Source organism: Apostichopus japonicus, chromosome 13 (genome assembly GCF_037975245.1).
Source record: "Apostichopus japonicus isolate 1M-3 chromosome 13, ASM3797524v1, whole genome shotgun sequence".
NCBI classification, from domain to species: domain Eukaryota; kingdom Metazoa; phylum Echinodermata; class Holothuroidea; order Aspidochirotida; family Stichopodidae; genus Apostichopus; species Apostichopus japonicus.
The window spans coordinates 10559723-10585145 of NC_092573.1; the positions used below are offsets into that span (position 1 = coordinate 10559723).

The window sequence follows — 25423 nt, forward strand, 5'->3', positions numbered from 1 at the left end:
AAAGTTTCGAGTATCACAATGATAACAAGTTTCGATATTTACACGAGAACGTTTCTGAAAAGAGAGAAAAATTGCCAGTAATTCCAAGTTTTCACACGATATTGTGGGTTGAATAGAAAAACATGAACCCATATGTCACTTTGCTGCTACATTAGCAAGAGTAACGCGGGAACGGGCTATTGATACAAGATTCAACAACGAAAAGGGTTTCGTTATCTTAATCCTCGCCATATTCGCAGTTGTCGCCAAAGTAACCAATATCACATATACATCTGGTTCGTTGAAGCTGATTAATGCAAGTGCCGCCATTAAGACAGGATTCCATTGTACACAAATTTGCATCTGAAAAAAAATATATATTCAATTACGAACCCTAACTTATTTCATTCACGAAGGGTTAACGCAGTGGTTAACGCCAGTGCCTTCCAATCATAAGGTCCCCAATCCGAGTTAATTAAATGTATATATGTCGTCCTGTTACAGAGTTGTTGACAGTTCATAATCATGGACGTAAAATATGTAACACAGGTAAAGTTCCTCAAGACTGGCTAACTGCAAATATTACAGCCCTCTTCAAAAAAGGTGAGCGCATATGTACTGCAAATTATCGTCCAGTTTCACTGTCTTCCGTTCCTTGCAAAATATTTGAGCATATCGTATATAGACATATTATGTACCATCTAGAATGCCACAATTTACTGATTGACAACCAACATGGATTCAAGAAGCATCGGTCATGTGAAACTCAACTTATAAACAAAATTGAAGATATACTTCGGGCTATGGACAATCGCAAACAAGTGGGCATTTTAATACTTGACTTCTCCAAAGCCTTTGGTACGGTTCCTCACCAGAGACTTTTAAGCAAATTAGATTTCTATGGTATTCGGGGGAAATGAAAAACTGGATAGCAACCTGGCTAGCAAAGCGGACACAAAGAGTTATTCTTGATGGGGAAGCCTCTAACGACACCAAACTAAAGTCGGGTGTCCCCCAGGGGACTGTCCTTGGACCATTAATGTTCCTGCTTTATATAAATGACATGGGGAAAAGGCATCAATTCTAATCTTAAGTTATTCGCTGATGACAGCTTATTATACAGAACCATTGACAATCCGTCGGACACAACTCAGAAAGACATTTCTATGTTGTCAGACTGGGCAGATACCTGGCAAATGCAGTTTAATGCTGAGAAGTGTTATGTAATAAGAACTCACCGTAACCAAAAGGCTCATCTTTTCGATTATAAAACAAAGGGTCATAGCCTAAAGGACGTAGACCATCAATCATACTTAGGTGTAAAACTTTCTCATAAAATGAATTGGAGTCACCATATAGAAAACATTACTAAAAGGCAAATAGCTCTCTTGGATTCATCAGAAGGAACATTGGAAACTGTCCTGCGAAAGTAAAGGAGCAAGCGCATATGGATCTTGTTCGGCCTCACCTAGAATACTCATCCTCCGCTTGGGATCCCCATCTTTCCAAGCATGTGAAACAAATTGAAATGGTCTAGCGAAGAGGGGCGAGATTCGTCAAGAATGAGTACAAACGTGAACCAGGTACAGTTACTCGGATTATGACTAACCTCCAATGGCCACCATCATATATCAGAATGAAAATCAACAGATAATCTGTACTTCTTAAAGCAATTATGGAAAGACTGCTATTCCTATCACATCCTTCATTAAGAAGCCAGCTCGTACAACTAGACAACTCAATCAAGCTAAGTTCATCCGACCTCGCTGTAAAACAGATGAATACAAATATAGTTTTTTTTCGAGAATGATAACAGATTGGAACTCTTTGCCTCCAGAATTGATTTCAATAACGTCTGCTGACAATTTCAAAGTGAAAACATCTAGGTACTTAGCAGAGATTTAATATGCAACACTTGACTTGGTGATGTCACTAGTCATCCTTTGCGAGGTGGACACCAGTCTATTGCAGAGAACCGATGTAGATGTAGATGAATATAAGAGACTGACTTCGGTCAGCTTGCGGCTTTGATAAGCCAATGAGGCTTCTTTGCGAGTTCCTGCTTGCAGGAGGATCTAAAAATACATACCATATTGGCAGTTGTCGCCATAGTAACCAAGATCACAGATACATCTTGTTCCGTCAGGATGATTAACGCAAGTGCCGCCATTAAGACAGGATCCAATTGTACACCAATTTGCATCTGAAAAAAATCCATAAAGTTGCAGAAATCTCATTCATAGACTGGCTTTATTTTATTGCTATCGAGTAATCACTTCGAATGTACTTCGTCATTCATCTACCAAATTTGAGGTACCTGCATGGGCATTACGGCGTAGCTGGAGTTTTAGATATGGCAATATAGGTGCAGAGGAGAAGGGTCCCTGTGCACGCAGTTATAGTAATGGAACCCTAAAGGATAGTCTAAACCATGCAATCTGGCACCCCTCAACGGTAGGATATGCCCCTCTCTGGCTTTCCGAATGCATATAACAGTAGAGGTTCATCTGTATATTTAGATGATATAATAGCAATTTGCCCTAAAGTGCGCATGGGGCCCGTTTGGTTTACTGAATGCGCGTATAAGAAAACTTTTAATCTAACGTTTGGTAGTCAATCAAATGCTCAACGTTCATTTTGATATATACCTTATGATCTGTAAAAATGTTTTCCTTTTCGTGTCGAGATTCGTAAAAATTCAAAGAATTGAGACACAAATTAAAAATATCAAAATTAAACATCCAAATTGTGACAGAAGCATCAAAAGTTTGTTACAATCAATATCATGGTTTTGATAAAACGGTGATCAAATTTTCATGTATGTCCTCTTTTGACATGTAATTTAGTGATTGTAAAATCACCAGGGAACAAAACAATACCTGAAAATGCAGTTTTAGGTGGGGTGGGGGCAGTGAGAAAGGTACTTCGCAAAGAAATTTCAACTGCTACAGAAACCTCCCGACTACCACCTTTTCGGCATCTTGCACTCAGTAAGCCAACAAATATACCGGCTCCATTAGAAATACCCTCAAAAACCGCTAATAATATTGTCAAGTGAGTAAGGGATTACAGATTTTTTAATTGCACTCCCCTGTCCAGCTTTGGGCAATTGAATTCTTGGGGCAAAACGACCCCTGCCAATTTGGACCATTGCATCATCTATAAAACTGATGATTTATTAACTTTTCTACGGTATCAGAATGTTGTCATATGTATATATATATATATATATATATATATATATATATATATATATATATATATATATACATATATATATATATATATATATATATATATATATATATATACATATATATATATATATATATATATATATATATATATATATATATATATATATATATATATGGATAGACCACCTGGCTCAATAATTTGCTTTAGAGGTCCCGATTGGTAGAGTACAGCTAACTGAACAGATCGAACGCGTAAGAAGGGCATATAAAATCATGATCAGCAGGGCAAAAATGAAAATTTCGAATTGCTCAATAAAGAAAAATCCGACGGTAAAAATATCCTCACAACTTTCGTCGTTTTGTTGTCTTCATGAATGGTTGAAACGCAAAGTACTCTGGGTAATCACCTGACATTGAGATATTTTTTGTTACGAATTCATCAAGAAGCACAGCTACTAAATGTTTTTTTTTTCTCATCGCCGCTTTAAACGTATTCGATGACATTGGCAAAACCCTTGGTTTTTTTGTCAAGACAACTTACCATTTTCGCAGTTTTCACCCTGGTATCCAGGTTGGCAGATACACATATACCCAAATGACTGTTCAACACATCGTGCATCATTTAAGCAAGGGCTACTCAAACAGGCAGCAGTTTCTGAATTAAATGGAAAATTAAGCACTTTACTTTCTGTCATTGATTGTCAATTATGCGATGTGTTAAGAAGGACCCCGAAACAAGTATATACGTTTCTATCAATAGGTGATCATCATCTGAGTTCCCTAGTGTTTAAGCACTGCTCAATTTCTATAAAAAGACTTGTAAAAGGTTCTTCGTAGCAACCGCTATTGGACCACATTGGATGCTTTCATTGACTTTATAAGTAAATGTTATCATTAGTTTTTACTGGTAATACACATCATCCGTTTAAATGAATGTATCCAGTTCCTCTCGGATCTAATCAGATTGAATTTGAAATTAGATAAATAGTACCTCAGTTTTAGCGACTATTTTCACAATTGTTGCAAAGTGATTCGGGTTTCACCGGTGCCTCTAGACCAGGGTTTCCCTAACTTTATCCCCCCACGAAAACCTTGTGGATGTCAGAGTTGTCCACGAACCCCCAACCTTTCGAGACACGGTCCGAGTCATTATTATATTATAATACGCAGAACAGTGCTTCGTAAATGGTCAAGTTCATAGTGTAATATTGGAGAGTTTGTCGATAGGTACGACATTTGTACATTACTAAATTATATGATATATCAGATTTTAGTTCGAGAAAAAAGTACTCTAGTTTTGATTTTCAGAAATGTCTCACGAAACCCCTGGGATGGACTCACGCACCCCCTGGAGGTTCATGCACCCAAGTTAGGGAACCCCTGCTCTAGACGAATTCTTTGTTTTTTTTTTGTTTTTCGTTAAGAGACGGTGGATTCCATCCACTAATCACATTTACAATTTTATTCGCACTGATACGTTGAAGAGAAGAAGGAACCCTTACAACTCCCACATAAACTAAGCAGTAACCAGACTTCATCCCGTCAATCCTTCAAGATACCACCCCCTCCATCAGCCCTCAGTTACTCTCATCAGTCGCCATACTATCCCAAACAATTTGAAACGTTAATGCTGAACCGATCTCCGCTAATTCCATGTATTTCACCATCGCCCCCATTAAAACTAGATTAAAAAAAAAATTAATCAGGCAATACAAGCGCATTTGCTGCCCTGCATGACCCAATCATATTTACGTACATGTATATATACGTATACATTAAAACAATCTCCAAACACCGAATCGTTATCGGTTGCAGGTGTTCCATAATTTTCTGTGTTGTAGAATAGGCTTATAACGTCAACCTTTAGGGACGATCACTTCGTGCATTCTAACAGGCATTTGGATGTCTTTTAATCATTAACTTTGACATACTACTACTTAACGACGACCTTTGAGAATGTGCTGATAACAACAATGCGATGTTCCCTTAACTTACCCACTACATCTAATAACGTGCACAACCTTTATAAAAGAGATGTACAATTTGTCAGGACAAGTTGATAACTTCTACTCTGTCTATACACATAAATCATCAACTATAGGTTTTGTATATTTAAAATATAGCCGACCATATTGAAATCTATATAAGAAGAGACTGCATTATCCTCTCTACGGTGTCTCAACCAGTCCCTGTTGTATGTGTGGCCATGACAGGGTTGGGGAGAGGGAGGGGTAACTAGAAGTCGACCGCAGCATGTTTCCTAAGTCCCAAAGAAGGTATCACAGGAAATTGAGTTGAATGCTATCCTAAGGCTATTTTTGCAATGTTAGTCAAAGTATCCTCAAACTGAATGACATTTAAAGGGCATCATATAATGGTTACTCATGCCTCAACCCCAACAAGCATTTTACTGTCACCCTCAAAGTATTTTTCCTTCACTGAGACATTGAATTGTATAATTGAATACTTATCGACATAAGGAAAAAATTTGTAAATTCAGAACCACAAGGAAATCATCTTTCGAAGATTTCAGCAGTTTTTACCATGCTAAAATCTGGGGGCAAATACTGATATCCTTTGAATGTTACGTCGATACACTGTGTGTGATAGGTATCTCACATGTATGGCTCATTGAAAGTCTAAAGTTGTACTCCAACAAAGGCCCAGTCTCTATTTCGTCAGACTTTTATAGTTCCCTACTTCAGATGAACCTTAATAATTAATTTCACGAGGCAAATTATGATTGGAATGTTAGTATTGAATATAGCATGGAGAAATGTCACGAAATCGATTCAAATACTGTTTTAAGCGTGTGGAATCACCACCAAATAAATATTGAAAGTGCATGATTACGATTTGGAAAGTTAGTCTTGTCTGATGTATAGAGAGACCTATATGAATGGTTAAATACATCACCAACTGCCTATAATAATATTACTGCAGACTTTGTAAATTGAAATGACCAAACTGATGCTACTACTGGCATGACTATTTTGATGATATCTATTTTGATGATATCTATATTATCACTGTGTACTTTTTCATTATCATCGTGTACGTTAGTATCGTCATTGTAATGTGTGATTCTTTTGGAGTTCCATGTATAACAAGAGACGAGAGATATTGCTAATGAAAAAAACTTGTAAAAGGTTCTTCGTAAGTTCGTAGCAACCGCTATTGGAACAAACATACATTGGATGGTTTCAATACGCACTTTGCTAAAATTTAAATCACAACATGAGATCTTCATCACATCGTTGATATGATATTGGATTGGGGAATTACTCTCACCGCGGTATAGTATAGTTTAACAAACGTATAGCTTGTGCTTAAAAAACATTTTCTGCGACCGAAGAAAGGTTAACGGATTTTTTTTTTGAAGCTACCTTGGCAATAAACTCCGGCGTCTTCATGGTGCCCACAGCTGTGGACACCCCATCCTCTGCTTGCACACTCCGTCAGTGACACTTCATCGCCGGCACATCCTACACGATCCATCCAGATCGTTCCAACCCCTTCACCAAAAAAGGCAGAGTATGTCGCTTTGCCATGGTTTCCCATTCCGAGCTGACGACAAACCACCCAGGCATTAACATCATCCCAGTTATCATCACAAACAGTACCCCATATACCATTGTAGTAGACTTCCACTCGTCCTTCGTTGGGTGTTGAACCTCCGACAAGACGAACGTCTAAAATGAGAATGAATCGTCATAGCGGTCATGTATCCAAATGTAGGTCTTCAATTCATTTGCAGATATCATAAATGAATTGCTGATATCATCTTTACTATAAGCCTTTTCAACTGAAATTCCAAATATCATCAATGAATTTGGGCTATCTGCAATTGATGATAACACCAAAACATTGCCTATAATATTAACATTTCACTGAATTGTTGATATCAAATAATTCATTGGTGATATCGACCATTCCAGCCGTTCTTGTATACCCACGAAGAGCTCGGGAAATGTCGGGACAAGCTCAGTAAGTGTTGGTCCAAACTGAACACATAACCAATTATTTGCTGCTATTAGCAAATTAATTGGTGAAATCATGAATTGAATTGTTCATATCATTCATTCATATGATGATATCACCAAATAATTGGGGACATCAACGAATGATTAGTGATATCAGTAAATAATTGCTGATATCACAAATTCACAATAAACAGTCAAACGCTCTGCGATATGGAAGGACCCTCGTCAAGTATACTCCCTGGTAGCTTCATGTAGCTTCGAGGGAGTCTCGTTCTGTAAATTCATGATATTATAAGTTGTGAAGATACCGTTTTGCTGCGATCAAACAAGGAGTAAATTAAAAATAGATCGTTGAACATACCGTGGCAAATAACTCCGGCATCTTTATAGTGGCCACAGTTGTGGACACCCCATACGGGGGTGCTACAACCATCCGAAAAGTGAAAAATTACAAGAGAATGCAAGCAAACCATCTAATTTAACCTTCTTTAAGCATGGATGTGTAGGAACATGCATCACTTGATGGCAATGCTTAATCTTTCAGCTGTGGACATTTACCAGTAAAAAGCCACAATTTCTATGGCCAAAATAAAACAGTTTATTTTGGAAATAATATAATCGAAGTATAGTTTAAACATCTACAAACGTAGAAAAATGATTAAATTGTTAGCAGATGAGTTGAGCTTTAGGGATAAGAAGTCGATGTTTTGATTCAAAAGTCCAAAGTTCGACTTAAATGGAATTTTGAGCACAAAGTTCATATATTAAGATAAACTAGTGAAATTTTAATATAACATTCTTTCAGGTTATTTTGGATATTAATACATTTGAATTTTCAGGTATTTCTATTGCAGTAAAAATGGGTCAAGATTTTGAAACGCTTTTCGGAAATAACGTCGACATTTCCAAAACAATTGTCGAATTTTTTGAGGATTCTCGAGGAATAAGTTAAAACGTCGACATAAACTCCAAACACCGAGAAGATGTTCAAATGTCCTATCTGGGTCACCGAAGTATCTACAAATCTAAAGTAACTTCTTTGCACCACCCCCCCCCCACCTTGCCCACCTATAGAAAGCTCTCTACGCCACCGTTAACTAGTCGATAAATTGTACCTGCGATGTATAATCCCTCCAAATAGCGAAGAAAATCTTACTTGATTCGGGAGATACCATTGTTTGTAAATGGGCTGCCATTAAAACCATGAAATATATACCAAACGGAATGAGAAATTTCTGAGCGTCAATCCTGTTTTAACGTCATAATCATCATAATAACGTTTAAAAATTACCCAAAGCAGACTTCACGTTTAATTTAATCATTTGTAATTAAAAGTTGCAGTTGATCCTTACTTTAAACTTTGCCACTTTTAATACTTTTCTTGGTGTGTTTAACTTACAGTGTATCATACAGCCCACATGGTAATAATATATAATAATATAAATAGTGTTGATAGAAAGTGGAATAGCAATGCATAAAATTAAAATTGAAATATTGTAGTAAGCATACACTTTTAAACGAAGAGGTGAAAGTCAGTTATGTACTTTTGACGTCTATTTTTTAACACTAGATATAAGTCTGCGAAGATTAATAAATTGTTGAATATACCTTGACAAACAACTCCAGCATCTTCAATGTGGTCACAGTTGTGGGCACCCCATCCGAGGGCGGTACAATGCGACAGTGATGCTTCACTACCGGAGCAATCTACATTATCCATCCAAATCGTTCCAAAACCCACACCAAAGTTAGCACAGCATGTCGCTAACGCATGGCTTCCCATCCCAAGCTGACGGCACACTACACTGGCATCATTATCACCCCAGGCGTCATCACAAACAGTACCCCATGTATCATTGTAGAAAATTTCCACTCTCCCTTCGTTGGGGGTTGAACCTCCGACAAGACGAACATCTAAGATAAAGATCGAATTTCATGAAGGCCATTATGTCCAAAAGTATCTTCCAATATATATATATATATGTATATATATATGTGTATATATATATATATATATAGTGGGTTGGTTAGTTAGTTAGTTAATTAGTTAGTTAGTTAGTAAGTTAGTTAGTTAGGAAAACTTCTTACCACCGGTTTGACTGCCGTCTATTATATGTAACTGATATAATAAGATTACCAGTACAATGTGCGATGCCAAACTGCAGACGGCATGTGCTTGTTCGTCCAAATTCATGTTTGTGCGAATCGTTTTTCGTGAGTCCAGCCGTTCTTCTTCGTTTAGGATTCAGGGTGCACAGTGAACATAAAACTTTATCGAAACCAGTTTAATAATATTGGTTGAGAAACTGCAGCTGTGTATGGACTTCGATCCATGATATTCAGTACTTATGGTTTCGATGCTAATCGTAACCTTTGTAGTCATACAGGCAGATATGTGCGTGCAAGGGCGGCGGAAGCACTTTTAATCTGGGGGGCACCGACATCAAAGGGCACTTTGCAGAAATTCGATTGGACTGATGCAGCCTTATATTTAGTACCCTTTATAACTCTTATTGTATTATCTTACTTGCGTATACACATCACTCCATCAACCCCCCCCCCCCCTTCAAGGAAAATATGCATACTAGCACTGCAATATCCAATGTGCAAACTGGGAAACAAGGAACAAGTTTTCTTTTGAGACAAAATTAGGTGAAATCATGCTAGTATAGGAATCTTCCGAATTACAGTTTATTTCTTGTTAATATGTTAACAATTTTTGTTTCCATTCGAAATAACTTTGAGTTTGACCCACAGAAATTCATTGAAAGTCAGGGGCCTAGCCAGGATTTGCAAAGTTGTATGCACGACTATCCGAGCGGAGCGCCACCATCGGTTGGCGCGGAGCGTACAAGAAAATTTTTGGTTTTACAAACCCCTCAGATGGCCGGAAACGGCCCTTCCCGAGTATTCATTCGGGTTTCCTGGCCTCTTGCTAACTTGAAAAACCTCAATTTTTATGTAGAAAAAGGGCACATTTTTAACCTGAGGAAAAGTGGGGGGGCACGTGCCCCCTGTGCCCCCCGGTTCCGCCGCCCTTGTGTGCGTGTTTATTTGTGTGTGACGCCTCGCTTGTAAAAACGATATTTCAAGAAGGGAAGCTTGGACCAATCTCATATTTGCCGTATACAAGTACCACATTGCATAAAAGGAGCCTTTTGTTTTTGTTGGGGGTCAAAGGTCATTTGGGTCAAATTGTGAAAACCTTGTAAACACGATATCGCAAGAATGGAAGTTTGGACCAATTTATTTAGTATGTATTTGTGACACGTTCAGTTCAAGAAGCCTATTGTCTTTTTTTTTGTGTTACGTCTCATTAGAATACGAGAGGCTACTGGCAATTGTACATCCGTAGATATGAATCAAGAAGTCTCGACCAAATCTCCATTGACTTAAAGAAGAATTATACCTTATAACGTTTCTGCTTCGGGAATACCGTTTTGCAGTACGCTCTTTGAGACAGAAGCGACACGAAAGCTTGAAAACTTTCCCCTAAACCTTAAAAATCGGTTTAATTCTCACCCAACGCCATTTTGCTTCAGTTCCCGCTTTTTTCGTGACTGAACCGTTCTCGATAAGTAATCAAAGTTGTCTCCCGAAACACTTACCGGGTTCGGGAATTTTTGAGAAAAAGGGAACATAAATGCATTTGGACTTGACTGTTGTCAAATCGAGCCTGAATACACAGTGAAGGAACTGAGACAACGAGACCTAGAGCTTGCTAAACAGATCGCATCTATGGCTGACATTGGCAGTTTCCATATGATGCAGTTATATTGCCAACTCTAGTAACAGTTCTGCGACGGGGGGGGGGGGGGGGCAAGCCTTGTGCTTTTGTGCCTTTTGTACGTTCACCTTTCCCTTGAAACCTTTTCGTTTTCCCTTCCATTTCCTGCTCATTCTTCCCCTCTCCTGTTTACACAACCAAATGCTTGGCACTGCGGCATTTTGCACCGACTTCCGAACAATCTCCGAACAATCGCTAGTTCCTGCTTGCAGAAAGATCTAAAATACATACATACATACATCTCAGAGAGCAAGTGTACAATTCCTATGCCGAGAGGGGCTCGCTGACGTAATATTTGAAGCGCCCTCGTTACATATAATGGCCGCCAACACAGTAGGTGTCAGAAAATGTTTAGTAAGTTCCAGAAAACTCGGGGAAAGGTAGTTCTGACTAGTTATTTCGCAGAGGGTGTAAGACTATTGGTCTCTACCATGAGGTCACTACAAAAGCCCAGGGTTTATATTTCCTTTAGCTGTGTCGCTAACTTACGTCGCTGCATACATGTCTGTGCACAAAGGTGTGTAAAGAAACGTTGTACTGTTTTTACATGCTTAATGTATTGGAATGGGCGGTGTCATTGTGAATGATCGGTATTATATCTTTGCTTCCGTTGTTGAAGTTTTCCGTTGTATTTCGAAAATTGTCGAGATTCAGTGACAAATGAAACCTTCATGTTTGGATGTAGTAACGTTGGGGAAAACACCCGGCGCCGTTTGCGAAAAGTAACTGTCGCCTAGTTAGATGTTTTAGAAGCAACCAGACGCCAAAACATGGAGACCAGGTGGTAAAATTCGCCCCGCGTCTGCTTAATGTATACGGCGTGTAGGTGTACCACATTGAGTAGAAGAAGCATGTAGTCTTTGGTAGAGATCAATATGTATGATGAGTACAAGAAAAGCTGTCAATGTGAATATTGTTTGTCATATTTCAATTATTTTTGCTGTACTACTTAGATTGAAGTATGTTGTTCGTCCTGGCTATACCCTGCAACCTACTGGTCACATTCACAGTAAGATTATTCATGTAGCATCATTGAAACCACTCTCTCGAGTACCATATCGAGTTCCATATATCAAGTACCATATGTGGAGTGTTAGCTCAGTGGTTAATGCCGGTACCTTCCAATCATAAGGTCCCCGGATCGAGTCACTCCAAGATTAATGTATGTCGTCCAGTACAGAGTTGTTGACAGTTGACAATTCATAATCATGGACGTTAAATATGAATGTAAGAGACTGACTTCGGTCAGCTTGCGGCTTTGATAAGCCAATGAGGCTTCTTCGCGAGTTCCTGCTTCCAGGAGGATCTCAAAAATACAAATACAATACAAATATCAGTAAGACCATTGGAATCCAAATATATATGTATTCTGTTAAGACAGTAATATATATATATTGACGTGTTCATGTGACTGCTGCCGTACTGTTTAATGGCGTTTTATCATGCGCCTTATCCACACTGGCTGGTGTGGCTCCCAGACTAAAACCGTGCACCACTATTACCCGGATCGTAGAATAGTAGAGACAAGGCTGGTAACAACTCTGGTGTAGTAGTCATGGGCGTGCAGAGTCCACCATTTGTCTAAGGGGGAGGGGGTTGAGCGATTTCGAGACCGGCTTTCTTGAGTAGCAAGTAGCAAGCCCGAACAACGGTTCGAATTGTAAACGACCAAAGCGGCAATTGTTTTTAATCACAACTACACGTCAAAGAAAGGTCAACGAATGGGAAACCCTACATGCATGGGTTTCAGGGAATCCGGCATTTTGATATGCGAGTAAGGGGGAAAATACTGTTTTTGATGATTTCACATTAGCTGACATCTAACCTTATGACGTCATAGGTCATGAAGGAACTACATCCCGTGAGCAGCCATATACCCAACAAGTTTGAATCCATCAGGATTACGGTTTGGGAGGATGCCGAGATGACACTTTCTCACGCATGTTTGTCCAAGTTTTAACACTGACCTACATTAACCTCGTGAACGTTCGCGTTTTACAATAACTAATGCACTGTACACTTTCCATCTGTTACCCTACACGGTTTTGAAATTAACGGCCATTTTGGTAGGACCGTCATGCTTAAAATACTTCATTAAATTTACGTTAATTCATGCCCTGTAAACTTGCAAAGTCTGATTTCTAACATGGTTTTAAGGGTTTTGGCCCCTTTGGTATACCCGTAATGGTCAAAAGGTTGTTTTTGGCTATTTAACATTTGATAATTGACTATATGACGTCATAGGCCCCATAGGTACTACATCCAATGCCCAGGCATAACCCCGCACTTTTTTAATCGTTCGCAAGTGCGTACAGCACAGGACTCGAGGTAGCAAATGATCAGTAACAGGTGGAGGGGCCAATTGAAAAAGAGACTCAAAGTACAGGAGAAAGTTGATGGAAAAGTTTAATTTACCCCATTTGGAACTATGATTTTCCCACAAATATGATATCGGAGAGAGGGAGAGGGGAGGGGGAGGGATGAGGGAGGGATGAGGGAGGGCATAGAAAGAGCGGGAGGGGATCAAATTACAAGAAATTTTGACCTACTCTTGCTAATAAATATGATATTTTTAAAGGTAATATGCCGATTACTAACTTTTTGGACCAGGCTTGTGGAGAGAACAAGTTTCTCCACTAAGGGGCAAACTAAGTGGACTCGGGCCACCCCAGGTGTATGAAACGGTTTAGTGTGCATTCGGCGTGGCTCCATAGGGATCACAGAATTTACGAAGTCGTCCGTGTACCAGCTGTCTCTGTCTGTCTGTCCCAAATATCAAATAAAATTCCATTTAAAAAACGATTTCTGGGTAATTTAATAACTGTTTTTGAATGCAATGCTGATCTAAGTTTGAGTTAATTTGCATTATCGAAAACTGTAAATATTTTCAAATATATATATATTCACTACGTCTGAATTAATGATTCCTGAATTATGCATGAGAGAGATGTGGAGGGCGGTGGAGAGAGAGAGAGGTTGGTGTTGGGGGGGGGGGGGGAGTTGGGAGAGGGAAATAATAGCTCGTGGTTTCTGTAGATTTGTTTATACAGTATAGAAATTAACTGTATGCATTTCTTGTATAAATCTAAAGCTTAACTGTGGACACTGGTACGTCTAGTTGTTTGTCCTTTCTATCAGTAATCAAACCTGCAGTTTTTGACGGTCTTTGGTCTCTATAGCGAGTACTGGACAAACAACGAGATCTGTTTGCATCAGTTATGTCAACAATTAACGTCATGTTTTGATACGGTTCACTTCGGTAGTGTCAGGAAGGGGGCGTTATTGTATTATTTTCCCATCGATACTTTGTCAGTACTACGTCAGATGTATATAAATATATATTAGGATTCAAAAAGACTGTATGGTTAAGTCTATAGTTATTTATTATTTATTTTGCAGGCTTCATGAGGTTATTTTTGTAGCCCCCCCCCCCCCTCCAATCTCCACAAGTCAAAGTAGCTGCACGTCACACTGCCCATTCGAAGTTCGTCCACCCTGGCAAATGTTTTCCTCTTCTCCCGCTCCTGACATTCAAAGAGCAATTTCCAGCTTATAAATTTTACTTCACATAGTACACTGCATAACAAAGTCTAAGAAACAAATACGCAGACGTTTTATCGCCTATTTAAATATACGTGGACATGTATGTCTTATTTTGTCAATGAACCATATGCATGGTTTGAATAAAACTGAGAAGAGAACAATAACTACAGTACGCCCTCATCTATGAGCGATCGACATACGGAAGACTGGTATTTTTATGCAAACAATGTATCTTTGAAGTTTTAAAGCCATCTTTGTAATTGTGTTCAGGCGGGGGGGGGGGCGGGGGGTGGGGACGAAGGGGGCGACCGCCCCTTTTTTTGATCTTATTTTTTATGATATCGCTAGTCATTTAAAAAATAAAAGTTGCTTAGATGCAACTTACAAGGCCTGGGAAGTGCCATTTCCAGCGATCTGGGAGGCATTTTCGGCTAAAATTTTCTTGTACGCTACGCGCCAACTGGTGGCGCTACGCTTAGATAGACTTCGCCCCTCTCTTGGCAAATTCCTCGCTACGCCCCTGATTGTGTTGTCCATTTTACTTGCCTGCAACTTTGCAAATAATATTTCATTTTTATGATACTGTTATATGAAAGAGAGAGAATATGAAAGTTCTTCCTTTGCACGCTACCGTTGAGAATGTCAATATATTAACCAAAACGTAATAAGTACAAATAAGCAGACGTTTGGTAGTATGTGTGTTTGTGTGTGTGGGGGGGGGGGCATGAGGGAGGGGACGGAATGCGGGTAATATAAGTTGTCACCACACGCCTAGTGCGAATCCATCCATGGGTACCCTTGTTTCCACACATATTGTATCAGCTCCACATCTGCGTAAGTTTGGAGGTATAGTTTGGAGGTAAGACCAAGAGCTGTGTATCTTGCTGCCTCCTTTGTTTTATGGCATTGCAAATTTCATTAGGGGAACACAGAGGCGGGGGGGAGGGGGGCATCAGACGAAGGTACGGAGCATATTGGGCTATTGGGCATATTGGGCATCCCCCCCCCCCCGCCCATGACGACGGCACTGATTAATTGCAATTACCCAACACTAGCCTCTCGCTGGTGAGCTGAGAAAACCCTACAAGAAAACAGGTGGGTGATTAGACTCAGTAAATATCACTCAATTAATGTTTCTTCCACAAATGTCCATATATTTCTTTCTCTATCTTGCTAAGTGAATCATTTTACATACAAAACCATGCACTATCGCACCCTTGATGTAACCCACCCTACAACCCGGAACTATCGATCAAACTTTGATGTATGAAATCAACTGACATTCTTGTGATTATGAAAAGGTGATATAAAAGTTTGACAAACTTTTGTCAAAGTTATCAAATATTAATTAAGATACGCAATTAGCAACTTTTATTACATATTATTTTAACTTTCGAACAAATAACTTCCTATTTTGTTATTACATTAAGTAAAAATAAAATTTTTGAAACAATAAAAATAGTATCTGGCACTTTTCCAAACTTGGCAAGTCTGAAAGTTTCTGCATTACTCGGTCCCATGTAACTAGTAATAACGCACTATATACGAGGTTTTGTTTCACGTTAGTCGTGGTCGGTCATAGCATGACGAACTGGTCTTAGTAATGTGCAAAAACAATGGCATAAAAAGGTTCTACTCATAGTGAAGGGCACTTTTCTTACAACAGTGTGTACGGATTATCACCCTCTAATCTCTTGGATGCGTAGGTGAATTAATGTGGAATTGTTGTTCATACCGCGGAACCGCATTACATTTGCGGCAGCAATCCACAGGTTGTCGCCTGTAGTTTTAAATTAAGCTTCCGCACACTACCACTGTCGAATGGTAGGCCTGACAGTTTTGTACAGTTCTCAAAGTAACGTTAGACTCAAGAGGGCGATTTCCGATCACAGTTCATGTGTATCACTGACCACAGCCCGGGGATTCATTCCAAACGTAAATTAGAAGAAAAACGGCTCGGCAACCCGTAAGGGTTAGACCAAACCAGAGATGGTAAGACTCTTTTCATCTTTAATGTGAAGACCGAAGTTACGAATTTAAAGTGCTTACAAAATCTATACCCCTTACTTCATATCTTATTCTTAGCCTAACGGACTAGGCTGAGCCAATACCTTACATGAAATAAGCCTTGACCCTAAGATTCTAAGCTTAATTCTTAGGGCTTCATGACCCTTGAAAAATGCTATAGCAGTCAACAAAGACATGTCGGCTTCGGATCAGTATGTGACAAGGTAACATATGGTACTGCATCCATGAACTAGCCTGGGAACAAGTAATCTGAGAAAACTTAGCGTATTGATACTGTGACTTGTGAGGCATCAAGTAGGCCTAACACCACAGTTGCTGGTTAGGTCTTATGTTACTTAGCTGTAGCAAGTACATACCCCAAGGATGTGATGAATTTACATTTGGCCTTTGCTAGCAATAAACCTGAAGATACAATCTTCAGCAGTAATTGCAGAATATCAGGCAACGCGCGAACAACACCTGACAAAAAAGTGGCTTTGTTGTCGCAGTCAGTCTAGGCTAGGCAAAATTGTTCAGCAAAATCACACTTTGAGATTCAACAGGCATCGTTTACAGCTTTTATTTATAGTATATTCCTACTGGCTACTGCACCGTGTTGCCAGTCATTTCAAAGTGAATGGGGTGTAGACAGCAATCTTGAGAGTAATTTTTCGAGGGGGTGTGGGGGGGGGACAGAATGTTCCAAGTTAACTCCAACTAGTTTTGTAAGTACTGAAGGAATGAAAAGCGATGTTTTGAGGCTGGTGTACAGTACAGGAACAGAATGAATCTTTATTTACTGTAGCAAACTATCTGTTAATCAAGGTATATTACATAACAAGAATTTATGTCCTGTACAATAATCCATTTCTTCACTTCTTGTTTGGTCGTAAAACTTCTTATTTCTTTGTGCCATTTTGACAGAATTTTGTTTTACACAACTGGGAAATCTATCATCTTTAACAGAAGGTAGATTCAGAACTGATTGGTCACCTGGACCCATTAACACTCTCTTCCTAAAAACAAATAAGCAGGAGAACACCCTGAAGTATCATGAACAGCTGAATTCATTGCAAATTGAAACTCATTGATATGATCAGCCCACAGCACATGATTTTTAGCATCAAAACATTGTAACATAGATTTGATATTTCCGAAACATCTTTCACACCAATTTGATTGAGGGTGATGAGGTGAAATGAAATTTTGAGAAACACCCCAATCTTTCAGAAAATACTGAAATATATATGCTAAAAACGGCTGCGCATTGTCAGAAACAAATTTCCTTGGACTACCAAATGTACAAAAAACATAATTCAGTATCTTCAGCAATACATGACTTGTTGCATTTACAACTGGAAAAAGTAAAATGAACTTACTAAAGTGATCAACAAGAGCTATTAAGTACTTGTAGCCAATACCTTCACTTGCAAGTTGCAGGTAATATGCATTAAGATTTTCTTTCCAGGGGGAAAGAGCCATTAACAAAATTAATTCTGGCTCCTCAGAATCGTTTTTGCTTTTTACAAATTTTCCAACATTTATTTCTACCTAATCTCTTTTCTACCTGGGGAATGTAGCAGACAGCTTTCTGTGTTGTTTTTCTAAAAGTTTCAGACAGCTACTACTACCTCTCCTCAAATATTTTTATTTACCTTTGTTTATTTTCAATCTTGCATGCTTCAACTTTGATACGAGTAGTTCCCTTTGTTTCTATTATTCTCCTATTGTTTTGATCATATGTACACTTGCTTCCTTAGTATGCATAAGTTCCTTTTATATTCTCATTTGCATAAATTCTTGTTATGTGATATACCTTGATTAACAGATAGTTTGCTACAATAAATAAAGATTCTTTCTGTTCCTGTACACCAGCCTCAAAACATCTCTTTTCTTTCCTTCAGTACTTACAATATATTTAACTAGTTGGAGTTAACTTGTCCTATTTTCATTTATGGACTTAGTTTCTCTACAAAGTTATGTTGGGTCCACAGGTCCACAAATGGGCCATTGTGGACTCAGAAGCAAATTTTCAGAATTTATATTGCACCAGCTTCAAAACAGCATTATTATAGAACTTTCTTCAGTTGCAGTCAAGGAATTACAGTATTTATCTTGCTTATTTTTTCTTGGACATAGCCAATTTTTTTTTTTTTTGGGGGGGAGGGGGGGGGGCCGGTATTACTATGTTAATGTATATAGTAACCAGTGTTTCTAGCGCAACTGAATACTGTTTCACAAAGGATATTGTTTTGAAGGTTTCTACTCTGTATGTACCCAGGCAGCATGCAGTGGTAGGCTTGTCAATCATGCTAGGATGTATTGAATGTTTAGCGTGTAGGCCTAATAGGCGATAATGGGAATCAATCATCCCATATATTAGATGGCACTTTCTGCTAAATTCCAAGGTATTTTAGACAGTGTTCCCAAAGATGGATTAAGCAACCTTTGTTGGAATACACACAGTTCATACAGTACTGGACATACAGTACTGTTTCCTTGTAACCTGTATTGCTCATGCATGCAGTGGAGATCAACTTGAGGCTGCCGTCAAATTCCAATTGATGGAGATATCACATTTCATCTTGATGGATTGTGATAATTAAAAATCTTTTGTTTGGAACTTGTTATGACCAGCATGCTGGTGTAAGGTTTGAAAGCTCATGGAAATATTATCCTTCAGGACAAATTCCTGTTCCTAGTCTAAAACAAGGATAATAGCAGATCAATTTTTTTTTTAAATTTTTTTTCAGTGTATTTATTGGTCATGTTCAAAGTAGACCCACACAGTCTTTGTTTGAGTCATAAGACACACACACATACATTGATGTGTAAACTAGAGCCATGAGAATAGTTGTAAGCATTTGAACATGTTGAAAATATAGTATCATTTTAAATGGGTTCAGTGTCAACCCTACTGTAGGCAAAACCTGTTACTAAATGCATATTGACCTTGATTAACCTTGACTTGAACATAACACTAGGACATTCATTTTGTTTTTAATCCAAAGACAACAGCAACAATTGGAATCTCTTTCTGCTTTCAAGTTATAATGATCTATATATGCCGGTAATCAGGAACACCTGACAGAGCTTTTTTAGTGATTAAAGACTAAAAGTTGTTTGGTAAATTAGATGTATACTGTGTTTGCATTTAACAACATTTTCTTCCCTTTTCATAGTACTTACTGTAGCTACAGGTTACTGGATTAACACCTGGCCTTTACAGAAAAGTTATTAAACCCGTCTATGCCTTCTGTATCACAGTATGGCGACTTCACTAAGTTCACTCGGTCAGATGTTTTCAGGTTTTCCAAGCAATTCATGAAAATTTTGAAATGAAAACTAATATAAAATGAAAACCATTTAATAGATCTGTATTAAAGTGAAGAAAAAAATAATGGTGTCAATGCCCAGTTAATGTATAGCTCAGCATGTGGCAACATCATAGCAAGAGCACAGCTTGGATCAAAAAAGCTGCAGCAAACCCCCCCCCCCCCTATTCCCCATCCCTCTCAAAATAACCAAAGTTTTAAGGAAAGGCCTAAAGTGTTGGCCTATTATTAGCTTTGGAAACATTAATTTACTTTGTTCCTGTCTCCGGTCCCAATTGTGGGAATTGAAACACAGTGCTAAAATGTTACCAAGTTGTAGTAAGTACTGTAGGTTAGGTCCTGTAGATAAGGAAAGTGCATGTAAGTATCCAAAGTCGAGACAGGTAAGCATCATAACACATAAATTCCCATACAAGTAAGTTTGGGAGAAATTTGGCCAGTTATAATAGCAGTTGTAACCATTGTGGTCACTTTCACAATCAATAACAAAGTAAAGTTCTGTTTTTAACTAGTTTTAGATTGAATACTATGTCAACTGACATGTTCTCACAATTGCGTTGTTCCTTGCTTAAATATAATTTGCGTTGTTCCTTGTTTATATATAGGCATACCACTGGCAAAGTAACACCAAGAAACAGGCTGGCGTGGAGGACATGGTTCTGCTGACCAAGATTCAGGAGAATGCCATCGTTGAAAACCTCAAGAAACGCTTCAACGAAGACTTGATTTATGTATCCTTTTGATTTTGTTCTTTTTTATTTAAATGAGGGGGTGGGAGGGGGTGGTGGAGAGAAGGGTAGAGATTAGCGTAAGATGAAAGTGGAGGGTCAGAAAGAGGTACATGGAACAAATATATTTACAAAAGTGTCTACTGAATAGCATTGTGACAATTTGTTATCACTGCTTCTATTTTTCAAGCTAATTTGTTGAACATGCCAAAATTCCTAGGAATAATAGGAAATCGATGAGGAATCAAAGCACTAAACCTGAGAGGAAAAATGAATTACTAACTAATTAACATTTATTTGTTTTAGTTTTTTCAAATGCAATGAAATGAATGTTATGAGTACAATATTAACAATGTGATATGGTTTTTCTAATTCCCATAAATATGCACATGGCTGATTAAAGTCAATGTTGTAATGGGTGCTAGAAGTGGCAATGTTCTTAATTTTTGCCTCCCAGAGTTATTGCTCGTAAACCTCAAAATAGGTCTTGAAATCAAGCTACAGTGGCCTGATAACGGCAAAACAATCAAAGACATTGATTGATATTTATTGTTCGAGAAACTGAGTTCTAAATACAGGGAGCTTCTATATATATATATATATATATATATATATACATATATATATATATACAGAGGGATTAAAATGTGATTAACCTTAATAGTTATGTCGCAAAATTTATTCTCAGCTCCTCATCAATTGGGAGATGATGAACCATGTGTCTTAAATTTCTGTCTATATAACTGATTTTGAAATACATGTATATACTGTATGGCTATAAAATGCAAACAGTAGCTGGTGTGGGATGGCAGTGGATTAGTTTCATTGATGGTCTCGAATTTGAGCAACGCAAAGGATATAAATTGTAAGGTCCTTCTTCTTGGTCGTGCGAATGCTTCGGGGTATTGTGTGACCCAAGATTTACAGTTACTTGCCATTATGAACCAGCATAAACCCAGACTAGTTTGAGTGTAAAGGGGGTGGGGGGGGGGCACTGTAACACTAAAACTACCCATCTGATTTGTAAACAATTATTGTTGACCTTGTGCTTCTGTTATTCTGTGTAATAAGATGATGATTTGCCAGTTTTTTACCTCCCCTCAGGTGATCTTGCATTCTCATGCAATGTGAGCAATGCCATAGGCTTGCCTAACTACAGCGTATTGTAACTGTCATTATGGTTCATCACCCTAAATAAGTTGGTGAACCTGCTACTTTGCTAACAATGAGGTCACATAATAGTGCAATAGAGTCAATTTACTGTACTTGCATTGACTTGTCTATTATGCAGCAAAATAGCCTACAGTGTCATTTCCAAGTTTCTATTGTTCTCTAAGGGAAATTTACCTCAAAAGGGAAAACTACCTTTGTGTGAGCTGTTTAATATTTTTCTTCGTGAATGCGAATATGCTTAATTTGGTCCATAAGAAAACTGAATCACTTGAATTGTTGAAATTTAAAGCAGCAATTTAGCCTTGAATGTGAACACAGTTCCATGCACCCTCAACCTATGAAAATATTACTGTAAAGTTAATTACAGTAGCTTACTAATGTTCAGATCTTGTTTCAAAGAAACAAGAAAATTTGTTTATTTTTTGGGGGGGTCAGTGTTTGTTGGTCTGCTGATATAGTTACATACTGTACTCATGTAACAATTGAATCTAGGTGTCCTTGTTGTCAGTGTAAAAAGGAACTTTGAAACTGAGGGGGGAGGGGGAGGGAGGGGAGGTGGTTAGGGATGGGCTTATGGGAATAGTCAGCAAAGAATTGGTATAGAATTTCACCAATTTTACCGTAGGGCCCGGATTGCTTAATTGTTACAACTTAGCTAATAGCGGCCAATACAAGGGCGTAGGAACCGGGGGGGCTGGGAAAAATGTGGAGGGGCGGAAGTATCATTCCGCCCCCCCGCTTCGCAAGACAGAAAACCCCTTTTTCATTTCCAAATGAGAAAAAAAATCTCATTTGGAGCACCAAATTGCATCTAAGGCCAGGTGAAAATACAAAATTAAGTTTACAAAATGGAGTCGGTGTTGAAGTGTGCTATATTGCACCAAATTGCATCTGAGGCTACCTGGAAATGCAAAAAATTTCAAAGGGGAGGGGGACACCCCCTCTTCTTAAACCCCTCCCCCAGGCCGGCCATCAGTCTTCAGTCCCCCCACTCAAAAGTACATTCCCACGCCACTGGGCTAATAGCACTACACTGGTCACTGGTTTCAATTTCCCTTGTCTACAGTATTTGCTTTCATAAAATCTGTTTATAATAAATTTACCTTTTCTTGTTAATTATTTAATTTGTGATTTTGTGGAGTGAAAAGTTGTAATCCTGTGTAAAACAAAAAACATAAATATTTGTTAAGGCCAGCTGTAAAATTCTTGCAAATTACAGTAAGTACTGTAATTAACGATCAGATACAAAAACATGCTTTGACAATTGAAAGAAAATTAAGAGAAATCTTAGTTAAAAGATGCAAATCTTGTGCTCTGGATATATTTTACAGATTTGTTCTTTATGCTGAAATACTCTGATGAAGCCGTAAGAACAAACCGACCATATGATAGCATCTGCTTGAATTGTGTTATATATATTGAATTGTATGTATAAGTTAGACTGTTAGTGTATAGGGGTTATAGCATAAAAAGCCTGTATTCTGTGTTAAGTGAATGGTCCTTCAAACTTTTGCCCGCAATAGTTATGATTCTCATGCTGTGCAAAAGGACAAAGACAAGAAAATCTCAAGGGAATGATAAAACAATTATAGACAGGTTCTGACCCCAAAGGTTTTGTCATCTACGTAGAATATTGCAGACTTTTGGGAATAACTGTATTTCTGAAACTGTTCTGTATATATTGATTAATTATAATTCTACATACTGTATGGTCCCTACGGTAACGAGAGTAAATCAGGTTTCAGAAGTTATTACTGTATACACTCTTAGGAATCAACACTGCACGCGTACTGTATATATATATAGTGGTTGAGTTGCAGGAAAATACATTAGAACCTGGTACGTAAAATTACGTTTTGGCTTCTTGCATTTAGGTGTCAACAACCAAGGTGGTTTGGGATGGGCTTATGGGGGTAGTCAGAAAAGAATAATTGGTATTGAATTTTTACCAACTGCCATAAGACCTGTGGATTGCTCAATTGTTACAGTAGCTGGTAGAGGACTTGCAATACAGAGGGTGGTCCCTGGTTTCAATTCCCTTGTTTACAGTATTTGCTTTCATCAAATTTGTTTATAATAAATTTACTTTTTCTTGTTGTTAATTAAAGGCAGACATCCCTCAATTTCCTGAAATAGTATTCTCCTTTAATTTCATGATACAGTTGCTAAAACAAATTATTCTCATTAATATCAGTGTATTCATATGGGTATTTATTTAAACAAAAAATCTTCCCGTTTCGCTTTCAGAAAAAGAAAGAAAGCAAAAAGAACCTTAATATATATAACTTAGTGAACTGAGTTATAATTGGATATGATATATAAATATTATATCACAAGATATTAACAAGTTATGTTGCCATTGTGCACGTTCTAGCTTGGGGGGGGGGGGTTGGGGAGGGGGGTTGAACCACGTTATTTTTCAGTTGCGATTTGTCCTATATTTTGTCGGGCTTGTGTTGGGTAAAGCTGATGGTTTCTGAGTAGCTGCTACTTTTTCCAACGTAATTTTTTTGTATGCGGCTGCTGCCTTGCTGGAAACTCCTTGGTTTGATGACAGCATAGAAATTCTCTTTCCTATTGCTGATGGAATATGCTTGATTATGGCCGGTGGGTGGTTAGACTGTACATCTATATGTACATCGGTTCATATAGGGTTTCCTGTAGGGTTGGTGTTTGCTGGTTGGTAGGTTTAGGTTGACGTCAAGGAAGTTGGCTGATTCTAGATTTGTCTGTACTGTGATCTGAGGCTGAGAGCTTGAATGATCTTGATTAGCTTTTTTTTCGTGCAATCGGCTTTGCTTCCTAAGCGACATTGCATAACAGTAAGTCCGTCATCTCTGTATAATCTGACGCTGGCAAAGTCAGGTTTCGTCTCGAGTTGATCTAGGAAAAAAAGCCCTACAAGATCACACACATACATAAAGTGAGGCCTAATTGTATCATCACAATGTTATACTGTTTGATGTGCAACACACAGTATAGAAAAGTTTCACACCTAAGTAATTAGGTATGTACTTTATACAATTAAATGAAATTGCTTAATCAGCATGCCTATGACATGCTTCATGACTACTTCAGACAATACCTTACATGTAAAATAAAGCCGGAGCTGTTAAACGTCACAGTACAATGAAATCGTAACCATTTAGTAATCTATATATATATAAAATGTACAGGAAGTGTTGTTAACATTTGTTGTGGAAATGAGCTTTGAACGTGCTTGCCATTATTACAGTAGCTAGTTTATTTTAGAACTGTTCGAAACACAGAGAGTTTCATTTTTCATTTGACTCATTCAGCAGCCCTACAGTCTCTTTGTGTTAGTGTACAGTAGTTATTCATTTATCATTTTTTATATTATCAGTATACCTAAGGAAGGGAACTCATTATACTGATGATAATTAAATTACAGTAAGAGGGTAGGGTTTAATGAAATCTTCAAAAGCGGCATTTACAAATTGAACAAAATTTTCACTCTGATTATCAAGGCTTGATAAGTTTTTGATCCACTTGACAGCGAAAACATTTACCTCGGGACTATGCATATCTAAGAGCATGCTATTCCCAAATTACCAGTAAGTTAACACAGCAGCAGCAGTCTGTAATAATATTGTGGTAAAAGTGAAAAGAACAACTTTGTGGATTACAATGTTATTACTTCAGAGCTCCTCTTGATACAAAACTTGCAAAT

The 25423-nt window shown here is 38.1% G+C and overlaps 2 protein-coding genes across 8 annotated transcripts in view; one reads left to right on the forward strand and one right to left on the reverse strand.

The window, feature by feature from the left end:
• LOC139978161 (antigen WC1.1-like) overlaps positions 1 to 9530 on the reverse strand; it is a 43690-nt gene extending 34160 nt beyond the window's left edge. The window contains exons 1-6 of one of the 6 annotated variants that reach the window (XM_071988068.1): positions 9248 to 9514; positions 8768 to 9073; positions 6563 to 6868; positions 3718 to 3831; positions 2069 to 2182; positions 229 to 342 (exon numbers count right to left, since the gene is read on the reverse strand). In XM_071988068.1, the coding sequence (XP_071844169.1) occupies positions 229 to 342; positions 2069 to 2182; positions 3718 to 3831; positions 6563 to 6868; positions 8768 to 9073; positions 9248 to 9353 (1060 nt within the window). In that variant the 5' untranslated portion in view covers positions 9354 to 9514. Of the gene's footprint in view, positions 1 to 228; positions 343 to 2068; positions 2183 to 3717; positions 3832 to 6562; positions 6869 to 8767; positions 9074 to 9247 lie in introns of all 6 variants that reach the window. The other 5 variants (XM_071988073.1, XM_071988072.1, XM_071988071.1 and 2 more) reach the window with 5 other exon arrangements.
• A 6493-nt stretch (positions 9531 to 16023) lies between these two features.
• Positions 16024 to 25423, forward strand: part of LOC139978157 (unconventional myosin-Ie-like) — a 57047-nt gene continuing 47647 nt past the window's right edge. The window contains exons 1-2 of one of the 2 annotated variants that reach the window (XM_071988059.1): positions 16024 to 16481; positions 20437 to 20562. In XM_071988059.1, coding sequence (XP_071844160.1) covers positions 16479 to 16481; positions 20437 to 20562 — 129 coding nt within the window. In that variant the 5' untranslated portion in view covers positions 16024 to 16478. The remainder of the gene's footprint in view (positions 16482 to 20436; positions 20563 to 25423) is intronic. The other variant, XM_071988058.1, reaches the window with a different exon arrangement.